The sequence below is a fragment of the Podarcis cretensis genome (assembly GCF_951804945.1).
Source record: "Podarcis cretensis genome assembly, chromosome: 2".
Lineage (NCBI taxonomy): Eukaryota > Metazoa > Chordata > Lepidosauria > Squamata > Lacertidae > Podarcis > Podarcis cretensis.
In genome coordinates, this window is record NC_137171.1 from 6,352,789 (window position 1) to 6,370,366 (window position 17,578).

General features: G+C 47.9%; 1 protein-coding gene and 1 long non-coding RNA gene across 5 annotated transcripts in view; one reads left to right on the forward strand and one right to left on the reverse strand.

Moving 5' to 3' along the window:
• Window positions 1-2,574: 2,574 nt before the first annotated feature.
• PRIM1 (DNA primase subunit 1) overlaps window positions 2,575-17,578 on the reverse strand; it is a 151,463-nt gene continuing 136,459 nt past the window's right edge. For both annotated transcript variants that reach the window (XM_079966754.1, XM_079966755.1), the window contains 9 exons: window positions 16,848-16,984; window positions 16,035-16,093; window positions 13,546-13,655; window positions 12,194-12,285; window positions 11,299-11,431; window positions 10,869-10,938; window positions 8,812-8,903; window positions 5,748-5,846; window positions 2,575-3,710 (listed from right to left, as the gene is read on the reverse strand). In XM_079966754.1, coding sequence (XP_079822880.1) covers window positions 3,691-3,710; window positions 5,748-5,846; window positions 8,812-8,903; window positions 10,869-10,938; window positions 11,299-11,431; window positions 12,194-12,285; window positions 13,546-13,655; window positions 16,035-16,093; window positions 16,848-16,984 — 812 coding nt within the window. In that variant the 3' untranslated portion in view covers window positions 2,575-3,690. The remainder of the gene's footprint in view (window positions 3,711-5,747; window positions 5,847-8,811; window positions 8,904-10,868; window positions 10,939-11,298; window positions 11,432-12,193; window positions 12,286-13,545; window positions 13,656-16,034; window positions 16,094-16,847; window positions 16,985-17,578) is intronic.
• Window positions 5,888-17,067, forward strand: LOC307210787. 3 transcript variants are annotated; one of them, XR_013836111.1, is made up of 3 exons: window positions 5,888-6,276; window positions 11,078-11,278; window positions 16,839-17,067. It is a non-coding gene; the product is annotated as an uncharacterized lncRNA (long non-coding RNA). The 3 variants fall into 3 exon arrangements; XR_013836112.1 differs by lacking the exon at window positions 5,888-6,276 and adding an exon at window positions 6,279-6,406; XR_013836113.1 differs by lacking the exon at window positions 5,888-6,276 and adding an exon at window positions 9,860-10,524.

Sequence of the window (17,578 nt, forward strand, 5' to 3'; positions counted from 1 at the left end):
TTTGTTTTGTAAATATTTCTGAATGCTGATTGTTAATTAAAACAATACAAAAAAGTTTTAAAGTACAACTTAATAAATGAATGGGAAACATACTGACAGCGCCAAGAAGGGGGAAATTGTAGTTTAAAACTACTATAAAGGCTGTAATGACAGAGCCTAGGACTTGCAGATCAGAAGGTCGGCGGTTTGAATCCCCGCGACGGGGTGAGCTCCCGTTGCTCGGTCCCTGCTCCTGCCAACCTAGCAGTTCGAAAGCACGTCAAAGTGCAAGTAGATAAATAGGGACCGCTCCGGCAGGAAGGTAAATGGCGTTTCTGTGTGCTGCTCTGGTTCGCCAGAAGCGGCTTAGTCATGCTGTCCACATGACCTGGAAGCTGTACGCTGGCTCCCTTGGCCAATAAAGAGATGAGCGCCGCAACTTGAGTCGGCCACGACTGGACCTAATGGTCCCTTTACCTTTACCTTAGAAAGACAAATGAATAACAAAGCTCACCACACCTGCAGACCGTGCTGCTGTTCCACTTCTACCAAAAAAAGAAGTCAGATTTGCTGTAGCCTGAGAAAAGAAACAGCCATGGGGCATGGAGGACAACTCTGATGGATGCTGCTGCTGTGTATATACCCTATAAAAAGGAAAGAGCAATCCAAACTCCTTGCCCCAGGCTGGATGTGTGTGTGTGTGTGTTGGTTGGAGCTATTCTTCCACCCAGCCCTGCTGGTCTCTGCTTGTGGAGGGATGCTAGTGTCCCTCCCATCAGCATTTCCGCACAAACGTGCAGGTAGAAGTGCTGCTGGCAAAAAGCCCTGATGTGGGGCATTCTTTGGGCCTAGTTGCTGCCTCAACTTCAGGCTGCTTGTTCCCCCCTTCTGTGCTGACTTGGCAGGGCAGCACATGAGGTGGTGGCTGTTATGTACTGAAGTTCTCACCCTGGGCCAGCAGGGGGATACTGTAGTTATGCAAATGAAGGATCGAAAGTGACGTTCAGTGATTGGATAGTTTTAGAAAGTTGCTACAGTAACGTTGTACCGGAGCTCTATATAAGCAGGCTGACTGAGCCCTTCAGTTCTGTTCTGTTCTGGCCTCTGAATAAATAAGAGCTGTTTGAAGAATCGCTGTGTCATCTGATATGTTCACCCACAACTTAACAGTGGCCTTGCCACTCCATTAAGTACTGTTGGGCAGCAGCCAGTGTTGGGACTGAACCCCAAGTGAGGCAATTCCACACTAACCGCCTGGTGTGGAGACCCCCTGAGCACTTCCAGGCTGTTGCTGTTTTGTGGGTAGAATTCAGTCTCATACCAGAAAATTCAGGCAACATAATTAGAGTGGATCTGATACTCTTGCGCCATTAACCTGCTTCTGCCCACCCACCCCACTCCAAGTAAATTTTTTTTGTGGTAAGGAACATGGTAGGAAAATATGCTAGGAAGTATGGGGATAAGAGGGATGCAGGTGGCGCTGTGGTCTAAACCACTGAGCCTTGGGCTTGCCAATCAAAAGGTTGGTGGTTCAAATCCCCAATGACGGGATGAGCTCCTGTTGCTTGGTCCCAGCTCCTGCCAACCTAGCAGTTTGAAAGCACCCCAAAAAGTGCAAGTAGATTAATAGGTAAGGTAAATGGCGTTTCCATGCGCTGCTCTGGTGTCAAGTGTTCTGTTGCGCCAGAAGCGGCTTAGTCATGCTGGCCACATGACCCGGAAAAACTGTCTGCGGAGCGGACAAACGCCGGCTCCCTCAGCCTGTAAAGCGAGATGAGTGCCGCAACCCCAGAGTTGTTCGCCACTGGACTTAACTGTCAGGGGTCCCTTTACCTTTACGGGATAAGAATTGCTTGACAAAGATTCCACAGCACACATTTGAAGCACATGGCAGCCTCCAAAGAATCTAGGGCACTGTGTTAAGGGGGCTGAGAATTGTGACTCCATGTGGGGGGAACTAGTCATGTGTTAAATATGCTTTTAATGTACGGTGTGGCTCTCCATGCAGACAAATCAGAACTGATGCTCAATAAGAAGCCAATGTCCTCTAACCTCTGCACAAACTTTCTTCAAACAAATCAGGGTGATTGCTCAATGGGCAGGACACCTGGACGCAAACCCTTGTGTCTATGCAACCATTTGAGGAAACGCATGTAAACTGGAAGAGAGTAGGTTCTCTCCTCCTTTCAGACCGTATGCAAGCTCACAACTTTTGTGGCTCTTTTGAAAAATTTATTTATGAAAATGTAAAGATTTTAGGACAACGGAGCTTTAAATATAAAGAAAACAAAAAAGGACAACATGAACAAATTCCTTCTAAGGTGATAAAATAAAACAGTCTTAACATTTAGCCTGTACAGAATTAAAAGAAAAATAACAACAACAGGAAAGTGGGGAAGGCACTGCTGGTTACAGCATAGATGTTGCATACATTAATGTACACAGCCTATAAAATACATGGAGCCAAGCTGCTCAGCCTGCTTTTTGGGTACTACAGAGGTGGGCAATGCACACATGGCTATTATGCACACTTCCTGTAACCCTCTCCTGACTTCCCCCCTATACTTTGTCACAAAAATTCATTTTGGAGCACCGTTAAGACCTTATGCTGCTTTATTATAATACCTGCAACTCAGAGACTGATTTAGGCTGCAAACCTAATGACACTTACCTGGGAGCAAAAACCACTGAATTCAATAGGGCATACTTCCAAGTAGCCATGGCTAGGATTATGCTGTGTTTCAGTGGGTGTGGCCAAAAGTCAGCAGAGACTTTGGTAGCAGGAGGGGGGCAGAAAAAAAGGCTTGGAGGCAGATTAGGCTGTTGGGCTGAGAATTAGGCACTGCTGCCTTAATACATGACCTGCAAGTGGCATTTAGCTTGGTGGCTCACAAGCAGAGCAGGTTTGTTCTAGTGCCTCTCTTGGGGGCAAAATGCAAACTCTTGAGAATGAAAAGCTGCCCAGATATTTACAGAAAATACCTAGCTTACATTCATTAACTCAGGACCATTAATCTAAGAGGCATCCTACTCAAAAGCAAATGCATACTGAACTTTCTGCATTAAAAAAATGGGGGCAGGGGATAAAACCAACAAGAACTATACTGGAAAATAGAGCATGGTGAGGTAATCAGGGCTGCTTAGCACATTGCCTGTTGCCTCTTTTGCCATAAACGTGCCACAATGTTTTCTGCCGAGTCCTGAACATCTGATACTTGGTAACCAAATCAAACCAGGCTCCCTCTCCTTCAAAGTACCATCCAGAATTTCCTGTTCTTTGAAGTTTATCTCAAGGAGAAACACCACCACACCATTTTTCTGTGCTAGTATGTGATTTAAACTCTTCTTTTATCTGCTACCAGTGAAAGACACATTATGTTGAGTAGGCTCCCACCTTATGCGGAATTTCAACACTACTGCTGAATGTTTACATTTTAATCATGTGGGTGGTTTACATCAGGTCCTTTAGCCACATGGGCTCTGTATTCTGCTGCTGGCACCTACAAGACTGTGAGCTCCTAATTCTATTCTAATCACCAGCCCTTGGATAGGGGGGATTATCATTACTTTGGTCTGCTTCTGTAAATGAAAGTGGTTTGCTGCTGCAAGAATCTAACAAGGCAGCTAAAAATACGTTCCACTGCAGATGAACACAGCTGTCTGGCTGCATGAAAGGGTCCTCGTTACTGCACATCGAATGTCCAAAAAACTTCAGAAATCCAGTTGCATATCTAAAAAGAGAAAATATACCGGTAAGGCATAGTTTGAAGGTATTATCTAACATGTTCTGTAACAAGTTAATAACAATAGCTATTATTCTGCCCTTCACCCTAAGGCTCCAGGGCAGGTTGAAAAATTAGAATACAATATTAAAAATAGTTTAAAACAACTTACAAAAGGCATGTCCAATTTATTTATTTTTAAAGTTACAGAACTCTTAGGTGGCTGCAGGAAAAAGGCACCAAGTTGAGGAACATATCATTGATCACCCACCTCCACCCCCGAAAGTGGAGTATCTGCAGAATGAACATCCACACCAGGGTGTCTTTGCACAACGGTTCCAGAGTTTTGAATATTGCTGGATTTTTTGCAGCAAGTTTAAAAAAAGAACAGGGATGATGGACATAAACTGGAAAACTGACACAATGATGGCATTGTTTCTGGGGCTTTTTTGAGGATCAGTATAAATAGTACGGGCAACGCGATAGAAGGCATGTCTGGAGGGGCCCTTAAACAAAGCAAACCAAACAGCATTGTTACCCAAAATAGCCCGGTGTCGAGTTCCCTGCTCTGTAGCATGTAATACAATGTTCCCTGCCATCTGGACATCACTATTCTGTGTTTCCCTGACCTCCACTAGAAGAAGCCAGTTACGTAAAACAGAGAAGCCCAGTGTAACGACACCAGTGGAAGTTGTACCATGTTAGGGGGGTGGTAATGAGAAAGCTGGGACGCGGGTGGCGCTGTGGGTTAAACCACAGAGCCTAGGACTTGCCGATCAGAAGGTCGGCGGTTCGACTCCCCGCGATGGGGTGAGCTCCCGTTGCTCAGTCCCTGCTCCTGCCAACCTAGCAGTTCAAAAGCACACCAAAGTGCAAGTAGAAAAATAGGTACCGCTCTGGCGGGAAGGTAAACGGCGTTTCCGTGTGCTGCTCTGGTTCGCCATATGACCCGGAAGCTGTCTGTGGACAAACGCCAGCTCCCTCGGCCAGTAAAGCGAGATGAGCGCCGCAACCCCAGAGTCGGTCACAACTGAACCTAATGGTCAGGGGTCCCTTTACCTTTTTAATGAGAAAGCTAGGGCAGCTGTTTTGGGTGGCAGACCCACATTTCTTATCTGTGGTTCTGCCTTCAGCCTAAGGCTGCGTAATGCCATATGTTTAAAGCACCCTCCCAAAGAATCCTGGGGTCTGTAGTTTGTTAAGTGTGCTGGGAATTGTAGCTCTGTGAGGGGCAATCTACAGGTCCCAGGATTCCTGGTGTGTGTGTGTGTGTGTGTGTGTGTGTATGCGCTTTAAATGTATGGTGTGTACATAGCCTTTGTCACAGAGCAAAATAAGCAAAACTCCAAAATCAAGACATACAAGAATAACCAAAGCAAATTTCAAAGTGGAGGATGCGATAGAGCTGCGGTACATATCTTCTGTAAAGCAAGGGTGTTCTGTAAAAAAACAACCTTCTAAAGCGTGTTTATAGGTCCCCAGTAAAACTGACTGCATACAGGGGTAACAAACTGGTGTTTGCCCGTTGGTTTGAAAATGTCTGTACAGGGGAGAGAGAAAGGGTTAAAATGTAGACCAATAGGAAAGCCGGAGGCGGAGCCTACCTGTTTATAAAAGGGCTTAGCCCAAAGTTTGGGAGTGGGTTGTTGGTTGGTTTTAGTGGGTTGGTTGGTTGGGAAAGGCAGTTGGAAAAGCAGCTGGCAGGCAGTTGGAAACAGAGAGACAGTTAGTGCAGTGGGTTCTTGTGTGAGGTAGAAGAGATAGAGACAGGATAAAATAAGACTAAGAAGGTAAAGAGTAACAATGTTTGGAGTGCAGTTAAAATTTGTTTGTGTCTGCAATAAACTATACTCTTCTTTGTTAACTTGAGAACCTGAATGAGACTAAGTGATTTACCGGGGAGGACCTGGTTGGTGGCAGCGGATTAGTGGTGTACGGGTCAATAGTCCGTGAAACGACTGGGGGCTCCGTACAAACGCCACACAAACGTTTGGGGAAAGCACAGGTAGCACAAGCCAACCCTCTCATTCTGACTCAAGCCCTTACCGCTAGCCTTGAGACGTTCCTTTTTGTGAGATTTTTCCATTTCCTCCAGGAACTGCTCAAAGACTTTCACATATGGAGCCAGGCTGGTTTTCTTGTAATCTATAAACAGAAGACATACAACAAAGTATGTTGTCAGGCTGTTCACTTTCCATGCTAAACTAAATAATCCGAACACACAGCTGGGGAAGCTGTGGCCCTCCAGATATTACTGGATTCCGACTCCCCGGAGCCCTAGGTTGGCACTGCCAATGCTCAGGGATTATAGGAGATGTAGTCCAGCAACCACAGGAGGGTCACAAGTTCCCTATGCCCTTTTACAACAGAGAAACAGCAGGAGTATGTGGCTGCATACACAGCATCCATCTAAAGCACACACTTAATAATCCTGCAAACTGTTGTTTACCCTGCAGGGAGCTAGAATTCCTAGCACCCTTAACAAAGTACAGTCCCCAGAATCGGTTGCTGCGGTGCATGCGTGTGCTTTAAATGTGTGCTGTATACACAGCCTGTGTCTCATCTGCCCCTGAAGGTAAGGGACACAGATCAGCTTTCTCCGCTAGATGGAGATGTTTTAATACACTTCTCCCAGCCTGCTCTGAGCCAGCTGGGAGAAAAGAAGACTTAAAGCAGTAGAGCCCTGGAAGGTACAGCAAGGCAGGGTGAGATTTGTTCCCATTTTCCCCTGCCACCCTCCATGTGCTCTGATCAGTGTTAAAAAGTCAGTCTCCTAATCTCACATTCTAGCTCAGGGGTTGTCAAGCTTTTTTGGGGGTGGGCCAGTTCACCGCATCACAAACCTCCTGGTGGGCCGGAGTGCGTGTGTGCACGCGCATATGGCAGAGGGGGCTTCTCTCTCCCCCAGCCCCTCCCGGCCCGGCCCCCTGCCTACCTAGGGTGCTGCCAAGAGGCAGAGGCTAATGGTGGCAATGGAGGAGGAATGAGCAGCCTGAAAGGGCTGCTTTTGGGCTGCTCGTTCCTCCTCCGTCGCCACCACCGACAGTGGAACGGGAGGCGGCGGCGGAATAAGCTGCAGTGGCAAACAGCTTGCTCTAACAAGGGGCTGCTGGAAATGCACTCAGCCAGCTCAGCCCCCTCCCTCCTCTTGGCCATGTGCAGCTGCCGCTCGCCCATTGGCCAGGGCCTCAAAACTTAGCAGGCGATTGGCTGGCAATTTGCTGCACATGGAGGAGGGATAGAGGAGGGAGGAGGTTCTGCCATGGTGAGGGGTAAATGTTGGCAAAAAAAATGGTGCCTGTGCCACAAAAAAACCACCACGGAATCCAACCGCCTATCCATGGAACTGGCCATGGGCTGGTTCCAGGAGGCTCATGGGCTGGATCCGGCCCATGGGCCTTAGGTTGCCGACCTCTGTTCTAGCCCAGGGGTCAGCAAACCAAGGGCCGTGGGCTGGATCAGGCCCAATTGCCTTCTGGATCCGGCCTGCGGACGGTCTGGGAATCACTGCATGGATCGCGAGCACGTGTATTCTTTGCCTCGCCCTCACACAGCGGCTTCGGCGGCGCCTCCTCCCTCCCTCCCTCCTCCTGGCTTCTCCCCACCCTGCCTAGAGGAGGAAGGGGGTTGGGCTTTGTTGGTGCCAGCAGCAGCAGCGCTTGAGTGGCCGCCATTTTAAACAGCCCTCCGCCGCTGCCAGCCCCTGCCACTCGCAAGACACAGGTAAGCAGCCACTGGAGCTCGTGGTGCTCTTGAATCATCCCCCCCCCAATAAAGTCCGTGCCCCCCCAAGGTCTGAGGGACAGTGGACCGGCCCCCTGCCGGAAAAGTTTGCTGACCCCTGTTCTAGCCAAACAGACTATAAATACGCACGTGTCAGGGTTTGGCCCTGAATGCATGTCACATGTAACTCTGAGGCCAAGCCCGTTACCTATGTAAGAACTAAATGACTGCTGTGTATCTTTTGTTCCTTTTGGATAACATACATTACATTTGTGCAGCAGGACTCCCCCCCTCCCCAAATATACTCTGAAGCACTGGGGGAACCCCTACAGCAGATTTAGGGGTTGTGCGGGGGGGGGGGAACATTCCACATGCAAGCAGAAATCTTTGCGCTTACGGAATGATTGCCATGGTGCGGATTCCACTCATTTATTATTATTATTATTATTATTATTATTATTATTATTATTTCTTTATAGGTGAGATTCAACCAACGGGTCCCATCAGTTTGTGTGATGGGTCCCCCCTCCATCTCCTCCTCGGTGGCTCAGTGGGTGGTGCTTTGGCAGAACTCTGGAACATTGGATGGGGGGAGAGAGAGAAATTGTTCTTTCTGGCAAGTGAAAATGCTTGCACTGAAGAAACATAGCACAATATTGGATCCTGCCTTTTCTCCCAAGTCCAAGGCAGCAAACAGAAAAATGTTAAGTCAATAACGGTATAAAAAAACAAAAAACATACAGTACAGTCGTACCTCGGAAGTAGAACAGAATCCGTTCTGGAAGTCCATTTGACTTCCTAAACGTTTGGAAACCAAGGCACGGCTTCCGATTGGCTGCAGGAAGCTCCTGCAGCCAACTGGAAGCTGCGAAAGCCAAGCCAGACGTTCGGGTTCCAAAGACCGTTCGCAAACTGGAACACTCACTTCCAGGTTTGCGGTGTTCCGGAGCCAAAACATTAGACTCGCAAGGCATTCGTCAACCAAGGTACGACTGTACTTAAAACATTTTTTTAAAAAAATTAAAAACCATCTTAAAACTTCTAAATATCGCCATGTTGTTGTGATTGCACAGTGGAACCTCGGTTTTCGATCGTCTCGGAAGCCGAATGTTTCAGAACCCGAACGCCGAAAACCCAGAAGGAGTTGCTTCCATTTTCAAACATACTCCGAAAGTCAAACGGCTTCTGCGGCATTTTTTTCCATTTTCAACATTGAAATACCGACAGCTCTTTGTGCCTCGGTTGTCAAACGTTTCAGAAGTCTTCTGGAACAGATTATGTTCGGCAACCAAGGTTCCACTGTATACGTTTTACTATTGCCTTATTACAATCTCATGTTTGAAAGTGGGTGAAGATTTGACAAGGTCTTATGCTGCCTTCTACAAACCTCTGCTTCGCCGAGAGTTTTCGGGCTCCCCTTCATTTTCTTTTGCATCCCCCTCATCGTTGCTAACTGTGTCCAGCTCATGACAGAGGCGGCTAAAACAAAACAGAAACATCAGGAACCCCACAAAACCTGGTAAAAAGGTAAAGGGACCCCTGACAGTTAAGTCCAGTCGTGAACGACTCTGGGGTTGCGGCGCTCATCTCGCTTTACTGGCCAAGGGAGCCGACGTTTGTCCGCAGACAGTTTTCCCGGGTCACGTGGCCAGCATGACTAAGCCGCTTCTGGCGAAACCAGAGCAGAGCAGCGCACGGAAATGCCGTTTACCTTCCCCACTAAATTATTACTGGCTGACAACATTAGCTTCATATACTGGATACACCAGTTACAATAATAATAGTAACAATAATAACTACTACTACTACTAATAGTGGTAGTAGTAGTTTCTGGGGCAGCAGAACACAGGTGTTGAAAACTAAACAGAGCAGGCACCAGGCAAGCATCCCTAGGGAGGGCCTCCTCCCAAGGACCCCACCTGTCTCAGCTCCCAACCAGGTTGATGTGGGGTGATGTGTGCTGATAGAATATAATATGTGTGTGTGTGTGTGTGTTTTAAAAAAATAAAAGCTTTGGATTTGGAAGTTGCATTTTTGCAATGAAGAATGCCATGATTCAGAAGCTCATGCTAAGCTTTAATCTTTCATTTTAGGATTTTCAAAATATTGCTGCAATTCCCTTAAAGGTAAAGGTAAAGGGACTCCTGATCATTAGGTCCAGTCGTGGCTGACTCTGGGGTTGCGGCGCTCATCTCCCTTTATTGGCCGAGGGAGCCGGCGTACAGCTTCCGGGTCATGTGGCCAGCATGACTAAGCCGCTTCTGGCCAACCAGAGCAGCGCACGGAAACGCCGTTTACCTTCCCGCCGGAGCGGTACCTATTTATCTACTTGCACTGAACTGCTAGGTTGGCAGGAGCTGGTACTGAACAATGGGAGCTCACCCCATCGTGGTGATTTGAACCGCCGGCCTTCTGATTGGCAAGCTCTAGGCTCTATGGTTTAACCTACAACACCACTCTTCTAGGAATATTCTCTCCTCAAACCCACCTTCTGTATTACAGGGTGGAACTCTTTCAACAGCTTGGTCCTATGTAGCACTCCTAAACCCACTGATGCATACGATCAGGCAACATTGGGTAGTCCTCTGTATGTTGTTGGACTACATCTCCCATCATCCCTGACTATCAGCTGGCTGGGGTTGATGGGAGTTGGGGTCCAACAACACCTGGAAGACCACAGGTTCCCCAGCTCTGGGCTATGCCAAAACTGAGGCAGAATAATGTTGTAACCTGCCCTGGGTTATTAATAAATCTCATCTATTACATTTTTTGGAAAGTTGTTTGTTCACTATGCATTTTGACACTTCATACAATATCGTAAACAAATCCTGCATAATGGTTCTAGAGATCAAGCAGCAGGAGAAGGTTTTCCTTTATGTTTGGACATAATTGGTTACCATTTTGAAGCAAGGTGGCGGACTGAACCTTTCAAAACTTCAGTGATTGCAACTACCAATTTCAAAACTGCACCATTTATTTATTTTTTGTTTCTTAGAATTCCCAACCAATGAAGGGCACGAGGCTGCTCGTTGATAGTAAATAAATAATGGAGAATGTTGTGTTGTGGCTGCAGAGATATGAGGGTTAAAGGAAATTAAGAGTAAGAAACAGGAGTTTCCTCCCCTTGGTTAAAAAAAGCTACGGGAACAGTGATTCTTCTGTTAACCCAAGATGCTGTAAGCCTCCTAGTCCAGTGACCTAAGGGTCTAACCACATGAAGAGCAGCTGATATGGTGTCTTCCAGATGCTGTTAGACTGCAATGGCCATCATTCCTAACTGTTGGCCAAGATGGCTGGGGCTGATGGGAGTTGTAGTCCAACAGCATGTGGAAGCCACCACAGTGGCTATCCCTAGACTACGCAGCTGCTCTGTGCTCCAAGAGACAAATGGCAGCGTGTGTTGTGCTTCAACTTTCCATGTGCCCAAAGCTGGATCATTCATACCTTATAGTGGGAACAGCAAATGGATCAAATTCATCCAGTTTCTTCAAGTTGATTGGAACTGAAATACGTCCTAAAGGAGGGCAATGAGCAAGTTAGAAGGGGCCTTTCTGGGTGCCAGCAGAGATATAACTCTACATGCTTTGGTGGGGAAACAGCAATACTGCTACTAGCACTGACCAAGATGGTTTTATCTCGCCCTTCCTCCACAGCTCAGAGCGCTCTAGGTGGCCCTCTTTGATTTCACCCTCTCAACAACCTTGCAAGGTAGTTTAGGCAGAGAGACAAGCGAGTGGCCCAAGGACACTGGCAAGAGTGAAGCTGGCACACCTAAGGGGATATGTGAACTCCCAGATCCAAGACCAAAGGCCCTATCCAACACCCTATTAGACCCCCATCTTGACTAAAGGAAGGTAAGCATCATGCAACCAACCTGTTTTGGGGTGAACGCTGAAGGGGCTCTTCAACAAGTGGTTGATTCCTTTGCTGACATTCATATCTAGCCGTGGAAAACAGTACTGAAGCATGATCTCAGACTCAGTGTGCGCCATTTTCTTGAGTGTGCTCTGGGAAGGAAGAGGAAGATTGGGAAGGGTTCAAACTTGGGAGGATCTTTTGTAGGCATTTGTATTTCACCCCTCTATTAGAAGGAGGCTACGCTGTGGGTTAAACCAGAGAGCCTAGGACTTGCCGATCAGAAGGTCGGCGGGTCAAATCCCCGTGATGGGGTCAGCTCCTGTTGCTCGGTCTCAGCTCCTGCCAACCTAGCAGTCTGAAAGCATGTCAAAGTGCAAGTAGATAAATAGGTTCCGCTCTGGCGGGAAGGTAAATGGCGTTTCCATGCGCTGCTCTGGTTCTCCAGAAGTGGCTTAGTCATGCTGGCCACATGACCCGAAAGCTGTACGCCGGCTCCCTCAGCCAGTAAAGTGAGATGAGCGCCGCAACCCCAGAGTCAGCCATGACTGGACCTAATGGTCAGGGGTCCCTTTACCTTACAGTCGCAGAGGAAGGGTTGTGCCACCACAGCACCTAAGAGAGCACTCTACGACTGCAACACTGAACAGTTTTATATTGGGGGCAGGGGTGGAATCAGCAGAAGGGGTTAGTGAGAAGTGCTTTTTATCAAGATGGGTTCAAACACTGCCCATCCCAACACTCCCATTGCTTTAGAATTCAGCTGTCAATCCCACTTCTTGGTCAAGAAATAAAAGCTCGCCAGCTTCTCATGTTGCTTTGTTCCCCATCACCCAGTGCTGGCAGCCTAGGGACTCACCCAAAAGATTCTTATGATGCACATGCCCCCCCCCCCCGCTACCTCAAATACTTACACTGTGTCTCTCCAATGCTTTTGTCAAAAGCTCCCAGCGCTTGACCGAATCGTGCTTTTTAGTGAATTCCTGAAGCAGTTCTTTTCGAACTGGTGGCCAAATTGTTAAGGAGTTTCAAATCTGGTGCCTGGGGCAGAGGAGCCCTGCTGGATCAGACCAAAGGCCCATCGAGTCCAGCATCCTGTTTGCATAATGGTCAACTGGACACCTATGGAAAGCTGACAAGCAGGATACGAACACAACAGGATTCTCCCACTCAAGTTCCCCAGCAGCTGGTATTTAGAGGGATGCTGTTTCTGCATCAGTAAAATTTGGGGCATCACACGGCAGGACAGAGTCTCAAGCAAAGATATGTTCTCCCAAACTCCCATCCCTAGCATGCTTGTACAGTCATACCTCGGGTTATGAACGCTGCGGGTTGCGCCGAACCCAGAAGTACCAGAACGGGATACTTCCGGGTTTCGGCGCTCGCGCAAAATGACGCCACGCGCATGCGCAGAAGAGCCAAATCGCATCACGCGCGTGCTCAGATGCAGCGCTTCAGGCTGCGAACACGCCTCCCGCATGGATCATGTTCACAACCCGAGGTATGACTGTAGTCCTGTCTCAGTGAGATTTACACTGGCTCGGTCGTGTACACAGAATGGGAGATAGCAGGAACCCCAAGGATGTGCACTACGGGGAGATGGCTTCAGGCACCAGGCTTGATGGCAGACCAACTCTGTGCTACAAAAATTGAATACTGGCAACATTACCTCTGCCATATGGCACTCCCTTCCAGATTATTGCAATGCTTGGAGACAGACAGACAGACAGACAGGTTGTGCATCCCTAGCAGTGACCACAGGAGGAATGCCTGCTGGGAGGAGCGCAGAGAGAAGAAACGCCATGGTGCATCTGCAGCAGCACAACCAGATGCCTTCATCTGCCCCGGTTGCAACAAAACATGTCTCTCCCATATCGGTCTCCAATGCCATAGCAAGCACTGTAACCTTCCAAGTTGGAATTCACTCCCAAAGGCAAACGGATGCCAACAACAACAGCCGCTGCCGATACGGGATAAATCTGCTTCCTGACCCCTGCATCAACACAAGTGCCAGTAAACAGACCCAGGAGTATCTGGATTTTTGCCCCCATGGCCTTGACTATTTATTTCAGGGAAGGGGAAGCTGTGGCCCTCCCAAAGTTAATGGAATATAACCCCTATCATCCCATGCCATATACCATGTTGGATGGGAGTTGCAGCCCAACATCTGGAGGGCCACAGGTTCCTCATCCCTGATTTTATGGGCACGTCACTAGTAAGATGTGCAGCACTCTCCGGCACGCCCCATAGGCTCTTGAAAGGATATTCTCTGGGACCAAAGCCAACACTTTTTCATAGCTCTCTTTACTTCCAAGAATGTCCTGCTCGACAAGTGCATACTCTCTGAAGTAACGCTTCACCACATTTAGAGATTCGCTGCAACAGAAGAGGGGAAAACATCAGAGAGTCAGAGGGGTAACTTTGGTGGAGAGGCAGGTGAATGGGCACAAGGAAGGTTACTGAGGGCATGGGCTGAAAGCACCGCAAGTGAACTACCGTATTTTTCGCCCCATAGGACGCACTGGCCCATAGGACGCACCACGTTTTTTGGGGGGGAAATAAAGAAAAAAAAATTATTTCCCCCCCAGGCGCTTGTGGGGCCGGCAGCGGGGAGAAGCGCTCTTCTCCCCGCAGCCCGCCTTCAGACCAGGTCCGGGGACAGCGGGAAGACGCGCTGCACCTCCCAGCTGTCCCCGGAGCTTGCGGGGTGGGCAGCGGGGTCTCCCCGCCGTCAGCCTCCAAACCACTTCGGGAGACAGCGGGATGGCGGCGTTCCGCCTCCCTCTGTCCCCCGACCTTGTGGGGCTGGTGCTGGGGCTCTCCAGGCTTCAGCGAAAGCCTGCATTCGCCCCATAGGACGCACACACATTTCCCCTTCATTTTTGGAGGGGAAAAAGTGTGTCCTATAGGGCGAAAAATACGGTATGTCGTCAATCATCTGGAAGCACAACATTCCTGCTATGTATATAAAGCTCAATTATCCTCCTACGTATACAAAGTTATCTTTTATAAGGTGCTTTGGAGTAGGTGGGTGGCCTTTACCCTGAAAGGTGCAGTATGTTTAGACACTCACACACCACACATAGCATTTTGGGAAAGAGGGAATTTCAGCAGGAACAGCCTGCAACATAGAGGTGATAAAAGCCGCAATGGCATTTCATTTGCTCTTGCCTAGGTCTGGGAAATATGTACAGTGGTATCTCTGGCTGTGCACAGGATCCATTCCGGCGCTTCGGTCGGATCCCAAGGAATTCGCAACCGGAGGTGCCTGTTCTGCGCATGCACACAGCAGGGTAGAGGGCTTTTGTGCATGTGGCGAAACCCGGAAAAATACTGCCAGGTTTGCCGCGTTCGCATCCTGAAGGATACGCAACCAGAAGTGTGTGTATCCAGAGGTACCACTGTATTGTTGAAGAAGGGAGCTGCAACATAGTATGGCATCATTTTGTAGTATTGCCACACCCAACCCTGGGAGAAGAGCACAAATATGGCTAGAAGGGAAACGAACAGGTCTTTGTTCTGTGCAGATTGCATAAATAGGATGCATGCCAATGAGCATGCATTCCAGCACTTGCCCGCAGGAGGAGAAATGTAGATATGGCCTCGGAATTAGTAATGTAGTAATGTCTCTGTGCACATTAGGGTAATGTGAGTTGAGTGGTTAATGTGCATAACAGCTGGCCATTGTGCACATCCACATGGGGAATGTGCACATAATCTGTCCATGAAAAGGGAATTCTGCACTTTCTCCAGTCATTATGCATAGTCTTCAACGGGCCTTTCCTCCACTTCACATCTGAATATTTACCCTTGGAGCTGCATTAACCACAGCCTACCCTAGTTTTGGGTCTAAACCACAGAGCCTAGGGCTTGCCAATCAGAAGATCGGCGGTTTGAATCCTTGCGACGGGGTGAGCTCCCGTTGCTTGGTCCCTGCTCCTGCCAACCTAACAGTTCAAAAGCACGTCAAAGTGCAAGTAGATAAATAGGTACCGCTCCAGCGGGAAGGTAAATGGCATTTCCGTGTGCTGCTCTGGTTCGCCAGAAGCGGCTTAGTCATGCTGGCCACATGACCTGGAAGCTGTCTGCGGACAAACACTGGCTCCCTTGGCCAGTAAAGCGAGATGAGCGTCGCAACCCCAGAGTCGTCCGCAACTGGACTTAATGGTCAGGGGTCCCTTTACCTTTTACCCTAGTTTTAGGCAGCCCAAAAGCTCTCCCATGGCTCAAGGCTCTTATTACAGTCATACCTCGGGTTAAAAATCGCTTCGGATTAAATCTTTTCAGGCGTCCCGCATCGACCCGGAAGTAACAGAACGGGTTACTTCCGGGTTTCGCCGCTCGTCGAGACGCTCAAAATGACGTCACGTATATGCGCAGAAGTGCAACCCGCGTAGACGCGGGTTGCGTTCTGCTCAGGATGCAAACAGGGCTCCGGAACGGATCCCGTTTACATCCAGAGGTACCACTGTATATAGAAGGCTCTTCTAAGCCCCCTGGTTCATGGTTAAGTGAAACAGAATGCCACTGAAGAAAGTTGCCCACGAGCCTCATCAATAGTTGCACCTATAGCTTCTACTCACCCTTCTCCATCAGAAAGCCACAATGCAGTCCATACCTCCTTATTCCATAGTGATTCTCAGCACAGCTTAAAACAACACTTAAAGCTTAACATTTGCTGAATAACCAATTCAGGATGTGCAACCTCTTTATGCTAGAAATGCCATAAATTCCCTGGCTGTTGTCTGAACTGACCTGATGAAAGGGTGGATGTTGTCCGGAAGAGTCACCTTCTTGATGGTCTCTTCGCCACCCTGTGAAATATGGAGGTTTACTTTAGGCTGGTTTCTTTAAGCATCTTTCAGTCTATCTAACGTTTATTGGATGGATTTCCCCCCTAAATTGATTTTTGATTTTATTGTTATTTACGCTTTATACTGTATTTTATGCTGGGTTTTTTGTAGCATCAATTAAGTGTTTTAAATTTGTTGTTAGCCGCCCTGAGCCCGGTTTCCTGAACCGGGAAGGGCGCGGTATAAATAATAAAAAAATATTATTATTTCCAAGTCAGTTTACAAACAAGAAAACATTTAAATACAAAATAAAGAAAGAAAACTAGAAGCTCAAAACAGCCAGCAAGATTAAAAATGAATTGAAAATGCTCCAGAAAATTCAAAATATGCAAAATGAGCTCTGGTTAATGCCACTCACCCCTCCACTGACAGCAAGAAATGCCATGCTTTATGGGCTTCCCAGAGGCAACTGGCTGGCCAATGTGAGAACAGTGCTCAAGTAGATGAGCCTGTGGCCTGATCCAGCAGGATTCTCTGTTAATACACTTAAAGATTGCTTCTGGTCATGACACTGTGCTCTGCCTTTCCTTGTCCTAGGGGCATGTCCCAACGTGACAGGCCAGTATTGTAGCTTAACTGGGCCACTGATTCTCTGCCCTCCAGTGTCACATAATCATAGAATTGTAGAGTTGGAAGGCACCCGAGAGTCATCTAGTCCAACTCCTTGCAATGCAGAAATTAAGTACCACCTCCTTCTGTCCTAAAGATACCACACCTTCACAAGGGAGAGATATTCCACTGCTGCAGAGCGGAGACTTGAAGACCACTTCCTGACCGATTCATCACACACCCAGCAATGAACGCCTCTCCGTCCCGAGTACACCCAGAGGCGGTGCTTGATGCCAAAGTCCTCTGGAGGTGCAGAAGAGCAGAGCAGAAAGCACAAAAGGCAATAGCTTTGACAAGAATGCATGAATAAAACCTTAGTGCTGCGAGTGCTTATGGCGTTCTGCATGCATCATCCCAGCAATTCTTACAACAGTCCCGTAAGGTAGGCTGCCATTATTATTCTTATATTGCAGATTGGCTGGGTGTGCAAGGAAAGACCGAGAGTCAGAAGGAAACAGGCCTTGATCACGGCTAAAGTGAGATTTGAGCAAGAATACCCTGAACTGCAATACCACACGTGTTAGTATTTATACCAGTAGATATTAACACCCACACACATACACAAATACAGCAATATAAAATAACAGAAGCATTCCATCGGTACAAAGCATACGAGGAGGGTAAAAGGGAAGAGCCAATTCAGCAGTTTACCAATCTTCAGATATTGCTGGCGAAAGTTAGGCTGCACGGACTGACAGTAGTAACAGAGGCAAAAGCATGAAAAGGAAAGTCAGGGAGTCCCCATAATTGGGAGGCTTACAGAAGTTGGTTGTAATCATATCCACTAGAAATTTAAGGAAAATTGACCTTTCCTGACTGCAGAATGATACATTAGGT